General features: G+C 36.7%; 4 protein-coding genes and 1 non-coding gene across 8 annotated transcripts; 1 reads left to right on the forward strand and 4 right to left on the reverse strand.

Annotated features, from left to right (window-relative positions):
• Positions 1–2,162: 2,162 nt before the first annotated feature.
• Positions 2,163–4,761, reverse strand: LOC112722933 (tobamovirus multiplication protein 1). Of its 2 annotated transcripts, none has more exons than XM_029290026.2 (11): positions 4,351–4,761; positions 4,190–4,287; positions 4,041–4,093; positions 3,852–3,944; positions 3,656–3,727; positions 3,462–3,534; positions 3,342–3,387; positions 3,169–3,232; positions 2,784–2,837; positions 2,602–2,679; positions 2,163–2,500 (listed from the first exon to the last, which is right to left on the reverse strand). In XM_029290026.2, the coding sequence occupies exons 1-11, from the start codon at positions 4,437–4,439 to the stop codon at positions 2,408–2,410; spliced, it is 813 nt and encodes a 270-aa protein (XP_029145859.1). In that variant the 5' UTR covers positions 4,440–4,761; the 3' UTR covers positions 2,163–2,407. The 2 variants fall into 2 exon arrangements, with proteins under 2 accessions (XP_029145859.1, XP_025629911.1); XM_025774126.2 differs by having other exon boundaries at positions 4,190–4,280; positions 4,351–4,720.
• A 93-nt stretch (positions 4,762–4,854) lies between these two features.
• On the forward strand, positions 4,855–4,926 carry TRNAW-CCA (transfer RNA tryptophan (anticodon CCA)). Its single transcript has one exon. It is a non-coding gene; the product is annotated as a tRNA-Trp (tRNA).
• A 406-nt stretch (positions 4,927–5,332) lies between these two features.
• LOC112722935 (cardiolipin synthase (CMP-forming)) lies at positions 5,333–8,346 on the reverse strand. Its single transcript, XM_029290292.2, has 8 exons — positions 7,573–8,346; positions 7,426–7,492; positions 7,268–7,342; positions 7,138–7,189; positions 6,510–6,595; positions 6,350–6,424; positions 5,965–6,059; positions 5,333–5,880 (listed from the first exon to the last, which is right to left on the reverse strand). The coding sequence occupies exons 1-8, from the start codon at positions 8,058–8,060 to the stop codon at positions 5,790–5,792; spliced, it is 1,029 nt and encodes a 342-aa protein (XP_029146125.1). The 5' UTR covers positions 8,061–8,346; the 3' UTR covers positions 5,333–5,789.
• Positions 8,347–8,980: 634 nt separating this feature from the next.
• On the reverse strand, positions 8,981–9,322 carry LOC112722936 (uncharacterized). The gene has a single exon (XM_072206169.1). It carries the CDS (start codon positions 9,320–9,322, stop codon positions 8,981–8,983), a length of 342 nt encoding a protein of 113 aa, XP_072062270.1.
• Positions 9,323–10,591: 1,269 nt separating this feature from the next.
• On the reverse strand, positions 10,592–18,730 carry LOC112722937 (phospholipase A I). 3 transcript variants are annotated; one of them, XM_025774133.3, is made up of 19 exons: positions 17,746–18,730; positions 17,353–17,500; positions 16,814–16,892; positions 16,582–16,735; positions 16,268–16,477; positions 15,938–16,183; positions 15,696–15,858; positions 15,521–15,613; positions 15,353–15,427; positions 15,123–15,244; positions 14,418–14,579; positions 14,091–14,283; positions 13,864–14,000; positions 13,509–13,647; positions 13,086–13,289; positions 12,541–12,994; positions 12,231–12,447; positions 12,051–12,140; positions 10,592–11,324 (listed from the first exon to the last, which is right to left on the reverse strand). In XM_025774133.3, exons 1-19 carry the CDS (start codon positions 18,304–18,306, stop codon positions 10,884–10,886), a joined length of 3,888 nt encoding a protein of 1,295 aa, XP_025629918.1. In that variant the 5' UTR covers positions 18,307–18,730; the 3' UTR covers positions 10,592–10,883. The 3 variants fall into 3 exon arrangements, with proteins under 3 accessions (XP_025629918.1, XP_025629917.1, XP_072063641.1); XM_025774132.3 differs by having other exon boundaries at positions 15,353–15,613; positions 17,746–18,702; XM_072207540.1 differs by having other exon boundaries at positions 15,353–15,613; positions 17,353–17,490; positions 17,746–18,579.
• Between the last annotated feature and the right edge of the window lie 6,505 nt (positions 18,731–25,235).

A 25,235-nucleotide genomic window follows, 5' to 3' on the forward strand; every position in this document is an offset into this window, starting at 1 on the left:
GAGAGAGAAGCTCTCACTTCTCTCTAGAATTAGGATTAGGTTTAGTTCTTAGATCTAGATTTTAATTCATCTTCTTCTACTTCTACATCTCAATTCTTTGTTGCTACATTCATATCCTTCTATTCTTTTGTTGCAATTCCCTTTATGTTGTTCTTATGTTTTGTTGTAGATCTACTATTGCTCATTCCATTTTCTTTCAATTCAATAAGAGGTAATTCATAATAATTGTTCTTCTTTGCTTTTCTATTGTTGATCTCTTGTTTTTGTAGTTGTAGATTCCTTTAATTCTTGCATTTAATAATGTTTACTTCTATTGCACTTTATGTGTTTGTTGAAATGTCTCTTTTAGTTTTAGTGTAGATTTTGTTCCTCTTGGCCTAGGTAGAGTAATTAGTGACACTTGAGTTATCTAATTCCTTTGTTGATTGATAATTGGAGAGATTGCTAATTGGTTTGGAGTGCACTAAAGCTAGTCTTTCCTTGGGAGTTGGCTAGGACTTGTGGCTCAAGTCAATTCATCCACTTGACTTTCCTTTAATTAGTAAGGGTTAACTAAGTGGTAGCAATGAACAATTCTCATCACAAGCGAGGAGGATAACTAGGATAGGACTTCTAATTCTCACAACCTTGCCAAGTGCTTTTTAGTTGTTAGTTTATTTTCATTGTCATTTACTTTTCATACTTCTTATCCAAAACCCCAAAAATAACTCACAACCAATAACAAGACACTTTATTGTAATTCCTAGGGAGAACGACCCGAGGTTTAAATACTTCGGTTTATAGAATTTAGGGGTTTGTTACTTGTGACAAACAAATTTTTGTATGAAAGGATTATTGTTGGTTTAGAAGCTATACTTTACAACGAGAATTCATTTGTGAAATTCTAAGCCACACAAAAATCCAATCGTCAGGGACCTACAACATGCAAGGTCCGAATTTTATTTTTTATTTTTTTTAAACATGAATTCACATTGATACCAAATTTAATATATTGATTGTGTTATGTTTTTTTCTCTCACTTGTTCTTTTAAATTAAACAAGTATTTTATACTAATAATTAATTTATTATCTTTTTTGCATCATAAATTATATTTAGGAATTGATATTTGATTGTTAATAATATATTTGTTAAAACATATATTTTAAGTTTTAAGTTTTAATTTTATTTAATTATGACGGGGTCAACCGAGTGAATTAGCGACTCACCGGTTGACCCAGTGGCTTAGTCATATGACCGGGTTAATTACCGGTTCGATTTTGATAACTATGATTATAATTTCAATTAATTGAATCTTAAAAAAAGTCATGTGAAATTCAATTACTTCTAATTGATTGAATTATTAATAAATATGATTTTTTTTTATTTTTACGGATATAATGTATTAAAGAATAAAAAATTTATTTCGTTATTTTTGTTTTAAATTATTAATAAATATGATACATAAATAATAAAATAATAATTTATAAAATAAATAATAAATTTTATAATTAAAAAAAATAAAAATTAATTTATAATTAAAATTAAATAAAAAATATTTAAAAATTATTAAAAAATTTAACAAATATATTTTATTATTAAGACTATTTAATAGTCTAAATATTATGGGATCCTCCAATTCTTTGCGGACAATCTAATACGTGGATGTCCAACATTAGCTTTCTTAGTAATTCTTTGATTAACTAATTATGAAAAAGAAACGACAAAACATACAAACTTGATGCTTCTCTCTGACACACCGTTATTACTCCATGCACTACCATTTTTGGCAACATTATGTCACTCCAGCAACTTGCTACATGTCCTCACATGTAGATCATGTTTGTGCCGATAAAAATGCATTTTAATTATTTTTGTGTTGATGAAAATATTTTTAAATTTTATTATTGATAAAAACATTTTTAAATTATTTTAGAATATGACAAAAATATTCATGTGACAAAAAGAAAAATAGAGTAGGTCTCTAATCACAAGTTCACAACATAGCAGTTTTTTAGATTTTTAAATTATTTGAAGACATTTTGATCAATAATAAAATTTAAGTATTTTTTTTAATAAAAAAATAATTCAATTGCATTTTGTTGGTTTACCTAAGTATTATTATGTTATCTTGACTGAAAATCGTTCTTTTTGACAATGATATTGCAGCATTCTTACAAGAAAATTGCCATTTAAAAATGGATTTCTACTATAAATTGGACTAGCGATTGCTATATATTCTCGTTCAAATAAAGATACTACAATTGGAACTTTACTATCCAATTCCCCTCCAATATTTTGCAGCATATACTATAAAACTTCCACTCTACTCTCTACATTAAAAATTTGTGATTGGCCTGAACCACAACAATGAGACTTATCCTTCTCCTGATGAAGCTGAATCTCACAAGTGTCTTAACTCTTATACCATTACTGAATAGGATGATATTGAGCTGATATCCTCCTTGGTGGCAATTTGCGCAGTATGTAGAGGACTAAAGCTGAAGGTAGCACCTCAACCACCTATATTTTCAAATATGAACAAGCTAAGTGCGTTCCCAATTCTTAGAAACTAAAACTCTGGCAGCTATCAATAAAAAATGGGATCATGCTCAGCAGTGTACCAAGTAGTAGATCAAGTCCAAAAGAGGATGATAGAAAACATCAAGAGATGCATCTGAATCGAATGCAGATAGAAAACCCTGCGTGTGCATGCATAAGTGTCATTAAGAAACAAAATCGTATACTATATATACTGCATTATTCTATATGGTCCATGTATGTCAAGAAAACGGTTATCACTTACCATAACACATCTTATCAGAAAACAGGTGAAACAAATAGCTGTGACAGATCCAACCTGCAATATAATGTCACAACTTAATTGATATGAACAAATCTTCTTAGATTCATTTGTTAAATGAGTAATTTATATATCACAAACTACAGAATTTGATATTGTATCAATCAAAATGTCTATCCTTAAAAAGGCTCAAGTCTTAATTTGTTGTGATTTAAGAAATAATTACTTTGAAGCACAATACAAAACAACTGCATGAAAATGCACAGGTAAAACTCATTCCTCCACATCATTTGCTTGAAAAGATTTTGAAGTGAAGTACCATTTGAATTTTAGAAGTGAAAGCTAGACATGACAAACAGAAATTGTTAAAGGAATAAGGTAAGGATACCTCATGAAGTTTCTTCCTTCTCCCTCTAGATTCGATAGGGAAATGCTTCAGCATGATAAATAATCTAGCAAACATTTCACATATTCCAGCGTCCCATGTCAACCACAAATCACCAGTGACTAAATGAAACTGAGGTGTACAAGTATTCAAATAAGACAATGCAGAAACCTCACCTTCCTCCATATAGCAAGAAGCCTAATGCAGCCATAAATGACACAACTGAGGAAAAGAAAAATCTCACTTTAGAAAATGTATATGCATAAACCAACCAACCATTCATACAGAAAGCTAACCTGCAATAAATATCTTTCCGATGAATATCACAACAGTGTTATCATCTATCCAAAGGTATATCCAAATACAAACCTGAACACAGTCACATTTTAGTATACATTCCTTTCAGCTCAAAAACTGGAAAAAGATTTTACTAGCTTCACATAATTATGCAGAAAATACTTGAAAACAATAGAATGAGATAGGTACCTACCTGAATAAAATACAAGGCACCATTTATTGAAATATAAACTATCTTGAGCTTATCGGTAGGTAAGCTCCTTGCCTGTTTAATCATTGAAACAAACTCAGACTCTCTTTTCTTTTTTCTTTTTGTTTCAGCATAACTTAATTGTTAATTGAACTAAAATGCCTGATCAAATTGAAGTAGAAGAAGAAGCTAGAGTTGCCTGGTGATAAATTTCTGCCCAGAAAAGAACAAGAAGTGTATAGGTAGAGAAGAACAGTAGGCCCGGCAGATCTAACAGCACCAAAACCAATACCTAATTATTCAACATTGAACAGTAAACATGTAAGTATAAAAGGCAGCATTGGAGCAGAATAGACCTAAAGTTGAAGCAACCATAAAAAGAAGAAACCTTGGGACGCAAAAGAAAAACCAGCTTGTGTAATCCAAAGACGAGTGCGCGAACTGTGCATTGTGAAAATGGCAAGAGAAAGCAAAAGATTAAATGCCATAATAAGAAGCGCATAAGAGAACACAGTTAAGAGTAAGGAGAAGAAAGACCTCCGTTGACAATGAAGTTCATAAGATGGAAAATCTTTTGGGTAGTCCAGCCATATTGAGGAACTCTGAGTTCAATTCTTACCAATTGAATCTGCAGACTGCAGTGTATGAGTGTTGGTCAAAGAAATGGAGGAAGAAGGAGGTCGGAGAGGGGAACTTACGAGGGCGAGGGAGGAGACGAGAGCATAAGCAGCGCAGAGTATGTAGAAAACTGCGTCCTGCCAGAGAGTTGAGTTGCTGTTGTTAGCATGGTGATGGTGCCATTGCCACTGGCGCCACCGCAAATACAAAAAGGATGCAGTGTCCATGGCAGCTTAATTGGAAAGGGAAAAGGAGGGATTACGGTTTGATGAATAATGAATTAATGATGATGCAATCTCTCTACCAAACAGTCTTCTCTCTCCCGCTCTCTCAGCTACCAACTGCTTTTGGCGCTCTCTTTCTTAACGCTCAACTAAGCTTCAATTCTTTGCTTTGCCAATTTTCTTTCTTTTAAAACCAACAGATTAATAATTGAAAACGACAACAGAATCATCCCCGCCTGTGGGAGGCACTTTTTTATTTTTCTGACTGGAGGTTGCTGAATGTGGTGCCAAGATAAGTGTTGATGTTGACCCTTTTAATTATTAATCATATTATTTTATCGCAGAAAGATATCAACAATCGGATCCGTGGCGCAATGGTAGCGCGTCTGACTCCAGATTAGAAGGTTGCGTGTTCGATTCACGTCGGGTTCAATTCCCAGGATCCATTAATTTTGGTTTTTTTGTTGTTTTCTTTCTTTCCGACCCTTAATTATTAAGCATGAGGAGAAACTGTCGTAAGTTGAGACCCTTTATTCTAAAACCAACTTTTAATATCCAGAATCCCAGCTTGAATAGATGAAAAATGAAATAGTTGCTTCAAATTCCACTTTTATGTTTGTACCTTTTGTTTACCCCGCATAATAGCTTCCTAAATTAAATTATCTTAACATATATTACTTTTACTTCAAATTATTTCTGACTAAAGTCAAACTCAAGCTAATTAGTCCCATCCCAAACTTTGCAATTTTCTTTCACCTCACATAGCTGTAAAGTTGGAAAGTAGAATGCATATTCGAACAAGTTTGTTAGAGTTTAAACTATGAAAAACACTTTAAAGTTTCCATTGGAATAAGTATACATTTATAAATTTTGTTTTCAAACATGCTCCGAACATAAGGGGTTTACTTGCTTTATTTTTCATAGGAAAACTAGCACGTCTACAGTCGAATTGTAGCGAGTGATGTTTCACGGTAGAATTATTAACACCTGTCTCTGGTTAAATTGTCTCCTCACCAGATAACGTTAGCACTACAACAAAAGAGGACGGGAGAGTCAAAAATGAAAAAATCAAAAGTTGCTAAAAATTCAAGACCAGACAATGAGGTTGATTTTCTTGTGATGAACATTGGTCAGCCACTTTGTTGAAACTGTATCCTTAACCCAGAAGCCAGTCTATGAAAAGTGAAAGCAAACTCGGCCTAATATTACCATAATTCACTCTGTTCCATCTATCATCCCTCTGCAGCACCAGAGTGCAGGACGCTTCATGATCCTTGGCTTCAACAAAACATCAACTAGACCGACTTTGAAACTATCACGGAACTCCTAAGATACTGTGCTCCATAAGATGCCGAAGATGCAATTGTTGTTGAAGCCACTAAATAGCTGCAGCAGGACATGGGTGAATTAACAATCTGGGAAGGCATGCTACAAAGGCATAAATAAATAAACAAATGATAGCTTAATTACCTCAAATAACTAATGTATGATTGAGTTTCTAGGGTTCCAAACTCTGGTTGCAGAAGGGCTGCAGCAACTAATGCTAACTGGAGCACTGTATTCACCTGTTAACATTGGTATTCTTCCTCAATAAACAGGATAGGCAGAAGGAAAATTCATAGATAGATCTACTCTGATATATAAACCTTTTGAGATGCAGCATAAGTTAACAGACAAATTGGTTTGGGGAACACACAAATGTTCTATATTTGCACGCCTCAATCTTAATCCTAACTTCAACTAAGCAGAGCCACACCATAAAGCTAAAGTCATAAAACTAATATACATAAGTTAGTATGAACTCAATGTCCAACAGCATGCAGAGCAAATAAACTCCCGCATCTATAACACTTACCTTGCTTATAAAGAGTGGTTCAATCTTTTGGCGGGATGTCCCATCAAGGTTAACGAAATCAGACCAGCTTTTCCACTGAGAAGTACAAAATGAATGTTTCATCTAGCAGATTAGATAATAATCAAGCAAATGGAAAACTTAAGATCTAAATTGTTCTCACCTTCCAACCCAAACTACTTGCTCTCAAATATACTGCACCACCAACAAGGAAGACATCTCGGAACACAACAATACCAACAAGTGCAGCTTCAAAAAAGAGAACAAAAAGACATGTTCAACACCACATATATACCTAATGTATACAAAATAATGCAACAATTGTCTAAACATAAATGCATAAAGTTATTCAACACACATAAACATAAATTGTGTGTATATATGTATGTTCTCTAAACATAAATTCTAAATGATGCAGCGATTGTCTGAAAATAAAATGCTTGCGCACACATTTTTCAGCCACAAGAGTCATCAAGCCCAAGCAGCATATAATTACAAGGAAACATAAACCGTTGCTGCACCAATTACTATACAAATAAACAGCTAGTCACAATATCTGATATCACTTTTGTAACTAGGCATGGGACATTATAAGGTTGAAGGACTTCTATGGTATATTAATAACACAAAATGAGGATGAGGCTTATCCCTACTACCTTCCTTTTAGCATCTCACTCTTCATTAATCATCACAAAATCACAAATACCTAAGCCAAGCCATTAACAATTATCATTCGAGAATTGAAGAAGGTTACATAAAATAGAGGCATCAGAGAGTCTATAACCACTCACGATGCAGTAAATCTTGATGCACCATTGCAAGAGCGACACAAGCAATAAGAACCTGCACCACGAATTGGAAAACAGATTATCAAAATGAACACAAATTCTGCAATGACACTGAGCAGATAGAGGCTTTTACCTTGTCAGCAAGGGGATCAAGGTAGGAACCTACTACAGAATCAATCTTCATCTTCCTAGCCACGTATCCATCCAGCTACAATCAACCATACCATAAATCACAACATAAATATAATCATGCTTATCATGTCAAAAATGATTACTTTTCAATATTCATACCCAATCACTGGCACCAGATATTGCCAACCCGACCATTGCTGAAGTATACATCTCATTCATGATCATCCTACACAATTCCCAATCAAACAAAGCATTATGAAAAATATATATATTTTTTTTCTTTTGGAACGGAAAGGGTATACTTACCATCCAAGAAAAGGACCCGAAATTAATCGAGAGAAGGAGATGAAATTGGGAGTATTGACGAAGCTATCGAATAGGCTGTTAGTGGAGGAGGACCGGTCCGGATTCTGGTCAACCCGATCGAGCAAATGGAGCGGCGGCAAGGGATTGGTCCGGCGGCGGCGAAGCAAATCCAAGGGGTTCTGGACTTTGGGAAAAACGACGGCGTTTGCGCGGAGGTAAAGAGGTGTGGCGGACTGTGAGAGCTTCCATGGCGGCCAGCTCAGGAAGAGAGGGCAAGGCCGCCGCTGAAACCGAAACGGAGAGACAAACCTGAGCGGCGAAGTGCTGAAGAGTGGGTGGTTGTTGGTGGTGTTGTTGCTGTAACTGTTGCGGAGAGGAGCGTACGATGGCCACAATGGGATTGCGGTTGTTGAGGTCACAAAGGTTCGAGCTTTGTTCTTGGTTTCGTTGTTATTGAGAATTAATTTTAGGGATCTGAAGAGAACCATTGTTATCGAATCATTTTGAGCTGAAAAGACAAGAAAATTCGGGGGTTTTGGGTTTAAGAGTACAGAAGAGAGAGATACGTGCGTTGTTGCTACTTGAAGCAAATGTCGGAGGTTGATTCAAATACGCGCTTCTTCTTCTTTCTCTTCTTCTTCTTCCACGTTGAATTTGTGACTTTTCCACCTGAACGGCAAGTCGTTTTCTCCCCTGGTTGATCAAAACGCAGAGTCGTTCGGGTCCGAGGAAGCATGCCAAAAACAAAAAGGCCTAAAGGATAAGGATTGGAATGTATTTTTTTTAATTAAATATTCGTTTCGATTAACTTTATAAAAAAATATTTTTTCTTATTCTTTTGTAAGTAAAAAGAAAAAGAAAACAATTGTTCATAAACAGAAAATATAAGAAATATATTTGTTACATTTTCTTTTTAAATTTATAATCAGTTGTGGTTGTTGGCTTGTTGCTCTCACCTGAAAAGGACAATAATCTCTTTCTCTTAATTATAATTTATAAGTATGTAGTAAATGATATTTAAAAAGCTTTGGAATAAAGGATAAAAATATTTGATTGGGGAAACTCTAAGCTGAAAGCATATTCATGCCAGCAATTATGAGCATGTATAATGAATCATTTATAGTTCATGCGTTGTTTAGTATTAGGTTTGATGAAATATTGAATACAAATTGGTCACATAAACGCAAGATTCATTAATCAACAGGCATGGCATTCCTTCCTTGTCCTATGATATTTTCTGATTATTCATTTTTCTTCTTGGCCATCCCAAATCACCAACGAGATTGCAGAGAAATAGAAATACATGAAGCTCAAGATAACAAGAAAATGGCTCAATGTGATAACAACACGTGACAAAGATAAGATGAACATGCATGCATGCTTCATGGCATCTAATGCAGAAAGTCAATCAGAGTTGCAAGTTATCGACATCGTTCTTGAGGATCCTGTAGTTGTAACCAGGAATTCTGTTCATTGGAATATTGCTTTCTGCCACTTGTGAAACAGAACACATTCTTGGGAGGAACCCATTTGTGCTTCTTCGCTTCCTCTTCTTCCCTATCATTAGCAACACCCAGAAACTAGTCCTGAACGTGGTGGAAACCATGTCCACGAGGTGTGGCTGATGAGGCTTATGTGAAGTCCCTCGTTTATCTAAATCAAACTTTGTGAAGTACTCAATTTCCTTCTTTACAAGAGATCCAATAGTGCCTCTTGTGCCTATAGCAACTGGAGCTGCAGGAGCAGACATATTCTATGTGAGAATTTGGTTCTACTGAAGGAGGTTTAATTTATTTCTATATGAAGAAAATTGTGTCATGGTTCTCTAAGTTTCAGTTTCAATAGAAGCATCCCCTTTTGATCATCCCTTATTACCACTATTGTAGACGATAAAAAGCTTTATGAAAAGCAAGAGCTTCCATGATTGGGAAACTCGCTTGTGTTACGGGCATCATGCTTTACCCTTTGACTTCTGAGACTATAATAGCTTGCTTCTAATGGACACAAGTCCTAAGTACAAGAATTACTGATAATCATAAGAAATTGGTTGTGTTGTTTTTACCGTAAAAATCATAAAAAAGATTTGCTGTATTAGAGTTGAGAGTTGAGACTACTACAGTCTACGGCGCTCAACTTAATAATGATTTCATTATTTATGTGTGCTGATCCAAGTTACCTTCCGCCAATCATGCCTTGGCTAAAGGAAAGGGGAAGAGATTGATCTTTCGCTGTCTTGTCGTGTCCTTTTTGGGTACGAGGGTCCTGCTGTGTTTGCTCATAATCATAATATCCCCACTATTTCAATTTTCAACTTTCAAGATTCTTTTTCTATCAATAATTGTTGTTTATTATTCTATTAATTTGAAAATTAAAATTATGCACATTGTTTTGCTAAAAAGATGAACATTTTGCACATTTATTCACCTCAATGACAGAAATAACATTAGTCAGCTGGTAATGGAATAGGACACTCATGTTAAAGCCACGAAAATTAATTATTAAAAAAAGTTGAGAGAATAAAGTGTGATCTTTAACCTTTTAATGTTCTCGTTCTCATGTTTTTTCTTGATTCCACTTATAAAATTAATGGTAAAATATCACACTTTACTCGTTCAATTGTTAAAAAAAATTGAAAAAATTCATTTCCGTTACACATGCAAGTAATTTAAGACCCAAGTAAATCAGAAGTAAATATAGTATAACAAGTAACGTGTTCAACAATCTCTAGTATCTGAAATTCTGTGTCAGCAATTTGATTATGATGTTTGGAAAAAATATATATATTATTAGGATCAACCTCCTCTAAAGTGAAGAACTTAGTAAAGTGAAAATTTGAGAGTCTAATCACTCTTAAATTATTTTATCAATTTACAATTCTCCTCGTCTTTAGAGGATTTTTTCCGTATTATTAATATGCTCCAAGGTGTCTATGTAGGAACTGATGGAGGTTGGAGAAGGACAGCAACCTTTGTTTGATAAAAAGGTTCTTCCGAAAATAGAAACGATTTGCTATGGAACATGTAAAAAGTTTAGCCAGTATTTATAAGAGTACTTTAATTACAGACGATCTGGCTAGCAAAGCTTTACCAGGAGTATTTGAACAATTGCATCTAAGAACATCTTAACCAGCGTCAAAATTGAATGTAGAATGTAATTCTACAGGATCATGTCTCCAACTCCACAGATGCTTCGCATCCTCTGTACATGGGTTGATGTATATTTCCTCTGTGTTTGTATTTATTATAACCGTTCATGTCATGCTAATATCTTATTATCATTATAATTAGTTTTATTAAAAATAATTAAACAAATTAATCTATACTGGGGAGATGGCACGCATACCCCAATCTTCGATGCGAGGCCAGAGCTTCTTGGAAAGCAACAAGGACACTAGCACCCTCCCTGAACAATGATTTATACAACTCACAGATAAATTGTGACAGTTCCTCTTCATCATTGTCAAATAATGATGAGATCTTGGTCCCGTTTTTCTCCACGTCACTATCTTCCCAGTCACTTTCTGGACTGGCGGGTGTGACATCATCATCCGCTTCATCCTCTCCAAGTTCAAACCTTCCATTTTCCATCACATTCAACTCTCCGTTATCATCAAAGGTCACCTGAGACAGTGGGGGTTCATTTGAAGGACATACAACAGCTTTGGCACCGCCATCCATAAAGGCCTTAACAAGAGCAGGAGTAGGTCCATATGTCCCTGTGCATATTATGATTCTGTCTCTCCAAGCTCCAACCTATGCAGAGCACCAGTTAGAATGTACAAAATGTAAACTAGTTGGAAATTTTCCAATATATGACACAACATAATTTAAAAAGAAATCTACGGGGCCATCTGAATTTATGGCTTTTGGTCATCACCTAACCATCAACTCAATTTATTTAGTCTAGTTCCTTTAATCTAGTAATTCAACAACATACTTTATTCCATATTTTTAAATATTAATGGCTAACTAATGGCCAAAAACATAAATTCTGATGGCCTACATTCCTCTAATTTAAAAATGGTTAGCAATTTATCTGCTCCCTCCCTGTAGCTAGTAGCTACCCCGGTGAAAGTGTGGTTATGCAGTGGAACACACATATCACACAGCACAAACTCCACTGCATCTGGGAAAAGTATGCCAAAAGATAAACGTTTGGCTCATAGAAACATTCACCATAATGGTCGAAATTATGGCTGTACAAAATTAAATTCTACTGACTCACACAGTACAGATGCTTTACCAAAATCAGCCCGAGCTCATGTCATGGTAGACTTATATCCAGAGGGGATTGCTCAAAATACCCCCTTTTTTATAATTAATGAATTAATATCAAAGGCATATTAAGCTATAAGAAAGCTGTCCCAGGCCCAGCACAACATAATGTGACAGTTGCCCTTAAAGACCTCAAACTTCGTAAACATAAAAGTGACAAATATAATGACAATATGAAAATGAAAGTGAAAGCAATGCACATACCATCCATCTTACATCATTCGCTGATAGTTGCATAGACGGTACAGTCCTACGAAACATATATGAACTAATTTCTCGATCATCTTCCACAACCTTCATAAAGATATCCAAACTCAATTTTCTAATGGATGCACTAAGTTGATTTTAAGAAGTTATGCAAAGGATAAGGTGAAGAAAACATACTATGGTTTGACAGCCTAGATAGCGGTGGACAATGCCTCCTATGTGGAAATAAGACTTGAAGGCAACAAGATCAGAAACAGTGGCTATATTGGCCAGGAGAGCTGCTCCCTTTCTGCGGTGATTTCTCATTGTTGACAACAAACTGAGTTTAACACTTTCTACAAACTTCGTAGCAAGCTCTCCAGGTTCAGCAACCACAAATACATCATTGTGCCAGCTAAATGAAAAGCCAGTAACATCATGCTTCCATCCACATAGAAGAATAAAAGGTGATCATGAATAGAAAAACATTAAAAATAATAACAAATACCTCATTATCAAGCCATCTGAGTTACTCTGAAGAGCCAAATGTACAACACCCACTTGTGGTGTATTTTGCAATTTGTCGTGCAATTGTCTGACAGGTGAAGATAGCAGTCTAAGTCCTCGAGGAGAAACTGGAGGTGATGTAGTTGGTTTTCCTAATTGACTGTCTAAACTTAAAGCGGGGACCAGATCAATCCGTCCAATCCTCTGAGAATCAGGACTATACCGACGTGGGCTAGAAGGGAAAACAGGAGATGCATATGGAGATAGATTTGTTGGCGATGGCACTTTCTTTAGAGTCTCAGACAAACCGCGCATAAGGGAAAATCTTATTCTGTTACGAGCACAAAATGACTCTAGCACCCGGGCATGGTTAATCACACTTCCGGAATCTGGACTGTGTGAAGCTTCAACAAGTAGTACATTACGCCTCCACCCTAAAGTGGGACTACTGTTACCTGATAAAAATAGAAAATAAAAAATCTTAAATTTTAAGGGGGTCGAGGGAAGTCAAACCTTACAGAAAAGACAATACATAAGCAACTATACCCTCATTAGACTCATTTGTCAGGGATGATTTGGATCTCAAATTTTCTAACCACTTCCGGTCATGCTGAGAAGGAAGAAGCAATCTCTCGCAGGCATTTCCAAATGCCTGACGATTCTTTTCTATGTATTCTTCAACGCAAGATTCCAACTTCAGCCAGATAGTTGGATCCGTTGCATCAAGTTCCATATCACAACGTTCATCAACTGCAAGGAAAACCACAAGATCATTTCTTGAGAAGTGAAGCTACTTGTCAAGAATCGGTCCTGTCTAAAGATATTTCTCTATCTACCCAGGAAAAAGGAAAGAAAATAAAAACTGAAGTAGAATAGCAAATTGATGAAAATTCATGGTAATAAGATTGGTAGAAAGATTCTTCCATTCCAGCACTGCAAAGTGCAAAGTCCAAAACACAAGCACAATACCTGGATTGAAACGAAAATACTGTATCTCAGGAAGCATAGGTAGCAATGTACTTAAAGCTTCCTCCACCCGGTCAACAGAGCATGAACTCTCTATCAACACCTGTCCAGTGTCCAGATACCGCCAACCACCTTTTCGCATCTAAAACAGCATAAGTGTTTGACAATCAAATATTAACTATGCTTAATTGTCAATGACATACCCTCTAAAATTGAAATTACTAATCACATTCTGTCTGGTTTTTATGTCGACAAAACTAAAAAAGCAAGTGTGCCATTAAAATAATCATCAAAACCCTTGATCTTCTTTCACGAATACTGAATATATTGCAGAACCAAAACAGAGAAGAGTAATTACCCTTGGTGGAACATCACCACACCCTACAGAAACCAGACAGTCAATTTTTGTGTCGGGCCACAGAAGTTGTGCTTCTCTTATGGCAAAAATTGTTGGATTGTTTGCTACTATTGCCCCATCTTGCCAGCGGTTTACATCTTAAGTCACATTCCAGGATGAGAAGACATGTCAATAATGAAAACTTAAATACAACCAACTGATGTAAACAATAACAGAGCATTCAGTACCATCTGAGAAATCATCAAGATAATAAGGAGCAGCTGAGGAAGCTCTGATAGCCTTCCATATTTGATGCTTACAACTTCCAATGAATGCACTGCGCTTATAAGTATAGCCAACTTGTGCATCTGTAGGTGACACTAATACGACCCCAGAGCTTTCTGACGTTGCAAGAGTCACCTCCGGTGTACCAGTAGGGTACTGCAATTTAGATAGAAGTAAAGACATAGGAGGCAAGATAATGAAAGATTATTAAGAAATAATACATTAACAGCCACAAACAATTGTAGGCCAATAGCCACAATAGACAGCAATGAAAATATTAGGCCTCATACCTGATAGTTGCGAAATATGAAGGGCTGTGCAGGCATCATGCTCACCAAGGTTGACACAACAAAAACTTTGGGCACATTTTTCACAGCAGAATCTATCAATAGATCACCATCCTCATCAGCGCACATTTCCTTCAATAAGCTCTCATACAGATCTGCACCGTGCTGCAAGACAATTAAGTCATGATTCTCTTTTAGGGTAAAAATAGAAATAGTTGATTGACATGGCTATATAAACTATACAAAGCAAACAACTTCGGGCAAAGGAATGAACTATGAACTCAGCCTTCAAATGTAAAAATTATTTCATAACATAAACTTTGGGAAATATATATTTATAAATGAGGAATAATAATAATAATAATAATAATAATAATAATAATAATAAGAGAAAATGACAAATAAGTCCCTTACCTTTTGCCCTGCAGACATTTTTGTTTCTGACTATTGAAAAATACTTTTAAGTCCCTGACCTTCACAAAATTTGGACGGATCAGTCCCTGACGGAAGCATTTGGACGGATCAGTCCCTGACGAAGACATTTGGACGGAGGGACTGATCTGTCCAAGTTTTGTGAAGGTCAGGGACTTAAAAGTATTTTTCAATGGTTAGGGACGAAAATGTCCGCAGAACAAAAGGTCAGACACCTATTTGTCCTTTTCTCTAATAATAATAATAATTTGCCAATGAAAATTCAAAAGTGCATACTTTTGATCCATGAACAACAACTCTAAAACTCTGTGATGAACTCTTATAGAGTTGATCTAACTTTTCCCTCCAAGTTGCTGATTCATTCTCCTTGGGAGAAGGCTCAGCAAAAACAAGCTTCCCTGTTTAAAAATGTCATTGAATCAGTTTATCTAGATTCTAGAATTGCAGGAAAATAAACAGACCAATTAGCAAAGTAGTGCATGTTGATTCTTAAGAAACACCCTAACCTAGATTTTTGTATATATCTTCACATTCTTCCAAAGTCATTAACTTAATCCCAAGGGCAACAGCGAGCATACCACCTGTGGATGTGCCACATATTAAATCAAACAACTCATGTATTCGTTTTCCGGTACCCTTCTCAATTTCCCTTAACATTTTTACAGTTGCTAGACCTTTCATTCCACCTCCATCCATTGAGAGTATGCGAAGGCCTTGCTTTGCCACTTTTCTCCCTCTTATAGCACGCCTTAGATTTTCATTCTCTCCTACAAAACCATAACATGAAGAAGCTTATTATTGGGATAGAACATCTTAGAATATATGGATAATTTTACATCCAGAACAAACCAAGAATTGCCAAAGCACGAGCTGCAGCTTTATAAACACGCGGTTCAGTTACAACAGCCAGGCGTAAGAGAAGCTCTCGTAAACTTTCAGAAGTAACAAGTATTTGACGATTCTCCAGACTGAAGGCTAAATTCCCAACAGCTAAAAGAGCTAGCTTTTGTACCTAAAGAAATGTAAATTATAAAATCAAGAACCATAACCAAATGAATCAAACAGTTATATCAAAAAAGAAACAAACATGCCTCTGGATCTTTATGGGCGCATAAAATTTTCAAAGATTTCAAAACATCTTTGGTCAACATCTTCTCAGCCACAGTATTAGATGTGAAAGCCAACTTGACCACAACTTGCAATACAGATATTAAGTCTTCCCGGCAAGCAGATTTGAGAACTGTTCCAATTGGTCTCATGATGTCCGCTCTCATCAGCTGCAATGCAACAGAATCATCAGAGGCAAGGGCTGAAAGAGCAGAGCATGCTTGTCCAACCTGTAAATATTGAGAATGATCACGCCACCGATGGCAGTAGAATAGATAAAAGAACCCATAATGTTTAAACCTTTTAAAACATACCACATGACAGTTGTCACTAGTTATCATACTTATAAGCTGCCGCACTGCATTCTCATCTTTACCAACAAAAACTCTATTTCCTTCATCTTGCATTATCTTTCCTAGTGCTGACGCCAGTAACGGGTGATGACATGAAGAAAAACGGAATATAAGAGAGAATGCGGCACTGAGCTTATGCCTGGATGCTACAAAATAAGAACTGTTTTCCATCTGCAATGACAAGGAAAAAACATGTTTGACTGAAATACATTAAATGTTATTAAGAGAATATTGTCACTGCCAGGTATTAGTCTAGGTAGTTGGAGAAATATTACCTCTATTTCCACATTCACTGATCTCAATTTTTCATCTGCTACAACCCTAATGTTTGCAAGAGTAAGGTGCCGAAGTTTTCTGAGTGGCAAAATTTCTGGAAGAAACTCAAGAGGATTTCCAAATAGCCTTAGAACCCGTAACTCAGCCATAGCCCTGCCATATGTCAAACAATAAGATTACTTGGAGCCTAAACAACTTCATAGGTTCTCAGCTAATAAATAAATAAATAACCTGAAATCAAGAAGAGGCCGAACAAGCTTGTTGTATTCCAGTGACAATTCAACCAACTGCACACACTGTCTCAGTTCCACTGATTGAAAACCCAAAAGAAAATTAATATTTGAGAAAAGAAAATGGCGGGGGGGGGGGGGGGGGGGGGGGCGTAGGGGATGTTAAATGAGCATTTTTGCGAGAAATGTTAATCCTTAAGACCAAGTTACTTTAGGGAAGATGTAATTTATATATGCTATATAGGACTGGACATCAGATACAGTCCTTGATTTTTTTTTTTTTTGAATGCATTGATAAAGAGGAGGGCTAGAGCTTGCATTTCATTTGTGCTTTCTATGTTTGCGTTCAGACTAGAGCTTCACAACATATCTAGCATGGCTTGTTACTTTAGTTACTTTAAGGCAATGTAGCGCAGTGATTAAAGTATAGTTTGTAGATGATCCTAAAAACTTCATACAGTTCTTCTAAGTACAGTGATAAAAAGTTACTAGTGAATTGCTATCTTTCCATGGAAATAATTCGGACAATTAAAAGCTTACCAGGCACCGAGACAAGCATGTTGTTGTCAGCGGATAGCACTTTTAAGCGTCTAAGCTCCCCAAGCTCAGGTGGCAAGACAGTTAGCTTGTTGTTATCAAGATAAAGTTTCTCCAAATTTGGCAACCGAGTAAGCTCTACTGGAAATACCTGTGCATGACTTGTTACAAACAACTCAACTAGATGACTTCCAATAAAATCATAAAATTTAAGGAGCTTTCTGAGCACAGGATTAAACAAGTAGAATAAAATAAGACAGGCAAACATATTTGCACTATTATTTTATTAGTACTGAAGAGAAGCAAAATAAAACCACCATATTATTGTCTTCAAATATTTTATGGAAATTTTTTAAAATATAACTTGACAAGAGACTTGCAATAACAAATACTCACTGACAAGCCACAGCCGGAAATTGTGAGCACCGAAAAACTCTTCCAATGGTCGCCGTAATCAGCAACTCGCGGTGGAAGCGGGGACGCTTCAGGAGACGACAAATCAGAGCGAAACAATCGAATCAAAACACCGGTGCCATCGCTCTGCTGGCCGGAGCCAACAGCCTTGATCATCGTGACCGCCCTGAGAGGATCTCTCTTCTTTACAACCTTCATATCCAAATTCACAGTATTATATGCATCATCTTCCGGATCCCGAGGCCTCAGTTCCACCACCACGGTGTCCTGCGTCATCGGCAGAGCCACCATGAGCTGCGACTGAAGCTTCAGCGCTGCCTGCTCCTCATCCTCCGTTGCCGACCAATCCAATTCAATGCGGAACCCTAGCTCCTGATCCTTCAAGGCGGTAGGAGAAGAGGAGAATGACGAAGACGTCGAAGACGAGGCCGAATGGTACGTGCTCGAGTCGCGGCCGAGATTTTCCGTCAGATCGTCGTTGCCATAGTTGAGAGTGAGTCGGAAAATCTCCGACGGCCTCTTCCATCCCAATCCCCAAGACATTGTTGAGGATCGCAACCGCCGATTCGGGGATTCAGTTATGCCATCGCGAATCGGTGAAGGAAACCGAAATTACGTTGCTGGTTCTTACACAGAATTCGAATCCGATTATTGCTGAATTCCAAATGCCGAAATTGGTTATTGATGATTCAACGAAACGATAATCTCAGAATGAATTTTGAAGCGGCAATGTTCGGCAGAAAATCACTGACCAATCCTACTTTTTAAGTCTTTTAAGTTTCAACGATGTTTCAGCATTTAATTGTTTCTTTTTCTAAATTATAAAAACTTGGAATACAAGCTAGCAAAATATTAAACATTAGGCAGCGCATTTGAATTTGAATTCGGTTAACTACACTCGAAGGAAGGGAAGCAATGGTCATCTCTTCTGCAAAACGCGAAAACTTCGGTACCAAACTTTTTATTTAAATTTAAAAAAAAAGATGTTTATTGTTAAATACAAAAAGCTTAAGATATCTAGAAGCCTTGAAGTAGTATTTATACTGTTGATTTGGTCCTAAATCTTATATTTTGCATGCAATTTTTGTTTTTTGTTTAGGAAAAGCTCTTCATCCATGTATTTTTTACATGGTTGTTAACAAATTAATTTCCTCAGTATACGCGTTCCTCGTCCCTCACTCGTTTGTCATACACGCGCTACATATAACATACTGCAACCTAAAACTTTGCTCAACATAAACCTTCTGCTGCAACGTAAACCACCTCCTTCTTCTTCTTCTTCTTCTCTGCTCGCGTTCTTCCTTATTGATCTGCATTGCCTTCGTCGTTCTCCTCTAGTCGCGTTCATCTTCTCGTTTTCTTATTTTGATCTGGTTACATTGCATTTATCTTCTTCCTATTCTTCTTCGTTTTCTTCTTTGATATGCACTTCTGAATCGAAACAATGAATGACTCAACTTCAAATCAGTTGAATGGAGAGCGATTTGGATTACTCTTCTGAAACGAATCAAACGGACAAAGTTTGGATTATTCAATTTTGAATCGAAGTGAATTGAATGCAATTGCTAATTTGAATTGAATTAAATGGACGGAGGTGTATTGAATTGAATTGAATTGAATTGATAATATGTAAATTGTAGGCAGAGTTATTTGAATTTGATTTTATATAATGGATTATGTTTCGTTTATTGGTACTATACAATTGTTTCACCATGAGTACTGTGTTCGGTTCATTTTGCAGAAAGCTGTTTGAATTTGATTTTACATAATGGATTATGTTTCATTCACTCAGTACTATACAATTATTTTACCATGAGTATTGGGTTCGGTTCACCATGAGTACTGTGTTCGGTTCATTCTACAAAAAGCTGTTTGAATTTGATTTTGTATAATGGATTACGTTTCGTTCACTCAGTACTATACAATTGTTTCACCATGAGTCCATGAGTACTATGTTTGGTTCACCATGAGTACTGTGTTCGGTTCACCATGAGTACTGTGTTCAGTTCATTCTGCACTATTCAAAACTCTTCTTCCTCACCTGCTACTGCTTCTTCACCAGAGAGAGAAGGAGAAAAAGACAAAAAAATACAGCAGCAACAATAACAAAAGAATAACGATAAGGAGAAAACACGTGAAGAAGAACGAACACAAAAAAGAATGAGGAGAAGGAGGAGGAGGAGGAGGAACACGAAGAAGAAGGCGAAGAAGAAGAAGACACTCCGTGCGTAAACGAGCGTGAGAAGAAGAAGAAGAAGAAGAAGAAGAAGAAGAAGAAGAAGAAAAAGAAGAAGAAGAAGAAGAAGAAGAAGACACTCCGTGGCTTCCATATGTTACGGACCTTCAAATAGCCTATAAATCGCGCCAGGCTTGAGAAGTTTTGCTTTAACTCGTAAATCGTTGCAGGTCTTTGTGTTTCATCCCAGAATCACGTGAATCCTTCTGGGAGGACGATTTATGCGTAACATGTAACCCTGGGTGGCCTAGCATGATTTACTCTTAATTTCCCTAGGCTATGCATGCATAAATCGTCTTAGAGTCCCATGTTTAACATATTATGTAACCCTTATCACCCTAAGATGATTTATATAATATTAGGAAAAAGGTAAATACATTTCGAAAATTGTTTTAAGAGAATCCAATAAATTTGGCTTCAGTTTCATTTATTTAAGTAAAAACCCTTGAAAGAATGCAAAACAATATGTATAAATATATTTAAGGATAAATCAGCTTTTAAATTGTTTGGCATCTAATATTATCTCATTGTCCTATTTTGATTTTTGTTTCAAAATTATCTTTATAAAAATCGATCTAACTTCAACCAATTTAGTATGTATTCATAGTAAATTGTTTTAAGTTAAATTGATTTATCCTTATCATGTAAATCCTTTTAAGTTAAATTGATTTAGTAAAACATGACATTTCATTGTAATTCAATTTATGTTAAACTGATATAGTAGGATGTTGTACTCTACTATTAATGAAAGTCATTAAATTTAATTTTATAATAAATACTGTTCTGAAGGTTACTTGAAACTGTAGGTCGATCTCGGATGAGATCGTCTGTGCTGGTCGATGCTGACGTGTCCGGCTGGTGAGTGGCGGCTGAAGCTGTCGTGTCCGACTTGTTGGACTGGCTGCACTGCTGATCCTTCGTCACTAGAGGGTGGGGGGTGATGACAAGTCATCTTAGTCTAGTTTTACTAGTCTTTTTCTTTGTTTTTATTAGGTTTTATGCACTTTCTTGCATTGTAAGTAAGTAATTTGGAGTGGAATTGCATGGTTTCGTTGAATCAATCAACCATCCTTTAATTGACATTAAATCATGAGGTTTAAGCTAAATTTAATTGATAATTAATTGATTTATAAGCCTTGTGAAATTTGTGATACTTTGATTTGTTGATTTGATTACTTGTAGGTGAAGAAAGAAGAAAAGAAGAAAAGCGTGGCATAAGGAATGTTCCAAAGGAAGCAAAAAGCGTGCCCAAGGGAAGAAAAAGCGTGGCAACATTGAGGAAGAAGGAAACTAAGTTGAGAAAGCAAACTGAACTTCACAAAGACAAATGGGAGAAAGCAAGGCACCAAGCTCAGTTCACTTAGTCAACTGAGCACTAAAGAAAGCAAGGAAATAGCATAAAGCTCAGTTCACTAAGTGAGCTTTATCGGGGACTTCTCAAAATTAATTCAAGATGAAGTTCCAAGGGAGGAAGCCACCAAGTTTCGAACCAATCACCCAAGGGAGGCAAGGGACGCTCTTTGCAAGGAAAATCAAGAAGAATTAGCCAAAATGCTTCCTCCAAGGTTCGAACAAGGGATCTCTCACTACCAAGCTTGCAAGGAAAATAAACCAAGATGCCTCCTCCAAGATTCGAACCTGGGAACTCTTTGGAACACAAGGGAGGAGCGCTACTTAGCTTGCAAGAAAATGAGCCAAGATGCATTCCAAAGGGTTCGAACCAAGGAGCTCCATGGGAAGCAAGGAAGGAGCGTCCACTCTTCCAAGAAAAATAAGCTTCCATTTGCTTCCACCAAGAGTTGAACCTGGGAGCTTGAAGACAAAAACAAGGCGCCACAATGGGAGCTCAGTTGGTTTTTCCAACTGAGCGCTACTCCCCCCTTCTCCCCACACTTTGGCACGCCAAGGAGCAACAAGAAGCGCACATTGACACGGCCAAGGATGCCATGATGCGCACAACATTGACACACCAAAGGCAAGCATAGAGCTCAGTTCAATTTTTCAACTGAGCTCTATTGAAGATCAACTCAACCAAGATTGGACGCACCAAATTGGACACAGACAGCAACATTTGGGGTGCTCAGTTTGGTTTTCCAACTGAGCCGTCCCTGGGAGGTGCACTTGGGCCAAAATCCATCAAAAAATCCAATTTAATTCATTTCTTCACCAAATTTTAAAGCCCACCCAAATTCTTAGATCTAAATTAGGAAGTGTATAAATAGGTGTTAGTTTGATTGAGGAAAGACTTTTTCCTCTGAAACTTTTTACTTTTCATTTTTTTTGCTTTCTTTCTTGTAATTTTGAGCTTTTACTTTGAATTTTGGATCTTAGAGAATTGGGAAGGAGAATTGATCTCTCTTCTTCCTTATTCTTGCTTGAGCACTCTTTACTTTTCATCTTGGATCTTGGGTGGAGAATTGAAGGAATTCTGTTTCAATCTCACCTTTAGATCTCTTGTTAATCTTTCTGCATAATTCAAATTCTGTTTACTGCTTTCACTTTCTTTTCTTCTGCAATTTACTTTTATATTTTCATTCTACAATTGTTCTTGTTAGATCTAGGAAGAATTTGAGATCTAGACTTGTTTTCTAGTCTCTTCCACTCCTGAGATCTTCAACATCCTTTTAATTGCTGCAAATTAAGCATCAGTCTTTCTGTTTTCATTCTTCAAGCATTTTTGCTTTTCTGTTTAAGATCTACTTCAATTCAACTCACCTTTTAATCTTCTGTTTGTTGCAATTTACTTCTTCTTGTTTAAAGTCTGTAATCCCAGCTCCCAATCCCTTTTATAATTCAAGCAATTTACATTTCTTGCACTTTAAGATTCAGTCATTTACATTTCTTGCAATCTAAGTTTCTGCAATTTACATTACTTGCACTTTAAGATTCAGCACTTTTACTTCTTGTTCTCTTTAATTTACTGCAATTCTTCCCCTTCCCTTTACAATTCATGCAATTTAGTTTCTGCCAGTTCCAAACCGCTCAACCAATACTTAATTCGCTTGACTAAATTAACCACTAAACTAAAATTGCTCAATCCTTCAATCCCTGTGGGATCGACCTCACTCATGTGAGTTATTATTACTTGATGCGACCCGGTACACTTGCCGGTGGGTTTTGTGTTGGATCGTTTTCCATACATCAAGTTTTTGGCGCCGTTGCCGGGGATTGATTAGATTGACAATGATTAAGTGAAGTGGAGATCTAGATCAAGCACTTTTTCTTTTCTGTTTCTTTAATTTTTGATTAACCCACTAGCTATTTGAATTTTTGCTTAAATCAACTAACATTTCATTTTAGCAATGGATTAAAGTGTTATTGCCTTTCTGGTGTTGTGTGATTCTTATGCTTTGGTTGTATGTCAGGTACAAGGAGAGTTATACCCACTTTTTGCGAACAAGACGAAAGAACCCTCAGGAGATTAAGAAGAGCTGAAAGAGGGAAAAACATTGTTGGAGAAGAGGATTCAGAAGAAGAGTTCCAAGATATGGAGGAACACTTAACAAATCCACCAAATCTACCAGAAGGAGCAGCCAATAACAACAATAATCCACCACAGAGAAGAGTTTTGGCTTCCTACACATTTGCAAATCCTAGACATTGTGGGAGTAGTATTCTTACCCCAAATGTTAATGCAAATAACTTTGAACTAAAGCCACAACTCATCACCTTGGTTCAAAACAATTGTTCTTATGGAGGAGGACCACTTGAAGATCCAAACCAACACTTGTCTACTTTCTTGAGGATTTGTGACACTGTCAAAACTAATGGAGTGCATCCTGACATCTACAAGCTGTTATTATTTCCATTTTCTCTCAGAGACAAAGCTACTCAATGGTTGGAATCCTTCCCAAGAGACAGCATCAACAATTGGGATGATCTAGTGAGCAAGTTCCTTGCCAAGTTTTACCCACCTCAAAGAGTTATTAGATTGAAGACTGAAGTACAAATATTCACACAAATGGATGCTGAAACTTTGTATGAGGCATGGGAACGATACAAAGCTCTAATCAGGAAATGTCCTCCTGGAATGTTCAGTGAGTGGGACAGATTGCAGAATTTCTATGAAGGCTTGACATTGAAATCTCAAGAGTCTTTGGATCATTTAGCAGGAGGCTCTGTGCAACTCATGAAAACTGCAGAGGAAGCCCAAAATCTTATTGATATGGTGGCTAATAACCAGTATTTCTTTGCTCACCAAAGGCAACGCCAACCATCACAAAGGAAAGGAGTGATGGAGTTGGAAGGAGTGGACTCAATCCTAGCTCAGAACAAAGTGATGCAGCAGCAAATTCAACAACAATTTGAGCAAATGGCCAAAAGGATTGATAGCCTCCAAGTTGCAGCAGTCAACACAAGCCAACCATCATCCACATGGGGAACAAATGAAGAAACTCAAGAGGATCAACAGCAAGAACAAGTCCAGTATATGCACAATCAAAATGCTGGGACAAATGAGGTTTATGGTGACACTTATAACCCCTCCTGGAAGAACCACCCCAACCTCAGATGGGGAGACAATCAAAATCAAACTCAACAACTATGGCAAAGAAACTCAAACCAAAACAGTTGGAAAAACACAAACCATAACAACCAGCAAAATAATAACTAAAACACATACAGAAAACCACAAAACACTTACCCCAACTCTAACCATCATCCATCCAATAACCAAGCCACCAACCAAAATACATACCCTCAACCCTCAACACCCCACAATCAACCAAACTCACAAGACTCTTAGAGGATCACCAATTTAGAGATTTTAATGGATAAACTGATGAAGCACCAAGAGATGACAACAAAGAATCAGGAGGCTTCCATGAAGAATATGGAGAGGCAGATTGGACAGATTTCCAATCAACTTGCTACTGAGAGACCTTTGAGTTCATTACCGAGTGATACCATTCCGAATCCAAAAGAGGAATGCAAATCCATACAGCTGAGGAGTGGTAAAATCTTGGTGAAAAATGAAGAAGCAACCAAGAAGCCAAAGGAAAATGACAAGAAGCAGGTTGAAAAAGAAGCCAATGATGAGGAGGCAACAGCAAGCAAGAATACTCTAGAGAAGCTCAAAGAAAAGGAAGAGCCGACCAAGGAACAAAAGCAGCAAGCAGAGAAGGGCTTTATACCTCCACTACCATATCCCCAGAGATTCAACAAAGAAGCAAAGGATCAACACTTTCATAAGTTTCCTGAGACTTTCAAGAAGTTGGAGATAAATATTCCCTTAGCC

The sequence above is a fragment of the Arachis hypogaea genome, chromosome 11 (assembly GCF_003086295.3).
Source record: "Arachis hypogaea cultivar Tifrunner chromosome 11, arahy.Tifrunner.gnm2.J5K5, whole genome shotgun sequence".
In the NCBI taxonomy this organism is placed as follows: Eukaryota; Viridiplantae; Streptophyta; class Magnoliopsida; order Fabales; family Fabaceae; genus Arachis; species Arachis hypogaea.

Excerpts from the sequence above, each read along its gene's own strand:
- LOC112722933 (XM_025774126.2), bottom strand. The coding sequence starts at position 4,497 with ATGGACACTGCATCCTTTTTGTATTTGCGGTGGCGCCAGTGGCAATGG. Across the intron at positions 4,281-4,350 it reads TCGTCTCCTCCCTCGCCCTC|ATTCAATTGGTAAGAATTGA; the intron begins GTAAGTTCCCCT and ends TGCAGTCTGCAG. Across the intron at positions 3,728-3,851 it reads GGGCAGAAATTTATCACCAG|GCAAGGAGCTTACCTACCGA; the intron begins GCAACTCTAGCT and ends ATGATTAAACAG.
- LOC112722935 (XM_029290292.2), bottom strand. The coding sequence starts at position 8,060 with ATGGTTCTCTTCAGATCCCTAAAATTAATTCTCAATAACAACGAAACC. Across the intron at positions 7,343-7,425 it reads TATCTGGTGCCAGTGATTGG|CTGGATGGATACGTGGCTAG; the intron begins GTATGAATATTG and ends GGTTGATTGTAG. Across the intron at positions 6,425-6,509 it reads CAAGTAGTTTGGGTTGGAAG|TGGAAAAGCTGGTCTGATTT; the intron begins GTGAGAACAATT and ends TGTACTTCTCAG.
- LOC112722936 (XM_072206169.1), bottom strand. The coding sequence starts at position 9,322 with ATGTCTGCTCCTGCAGCTCCAGTTGCTATAGGCACAAGAGGCACTATT.
- LOC112722937 (XM_025774132.3), bottom strand. The coding sequence starts at position 18,306 with ATGTCTTGGGGATTGGGATGGAAGAGGCCGTCGGAGATTTTCCGACTC. Across the intron at positions 16,184-16,267 it reads CTAGTGACAACTGTCATGTG|GTTGGACAAGCATGCTCTGC; the intron begins GTATGTTTTAAA and ends CAATATTTACAG. Across the intron at positions 11,325-12,050 it reads CGAATGATGTAAGATGGATG|GTTGGAGCTTGGAGAGACAG; the intron begins GTATGTGCATTG and ends TGCTCTGCATAG.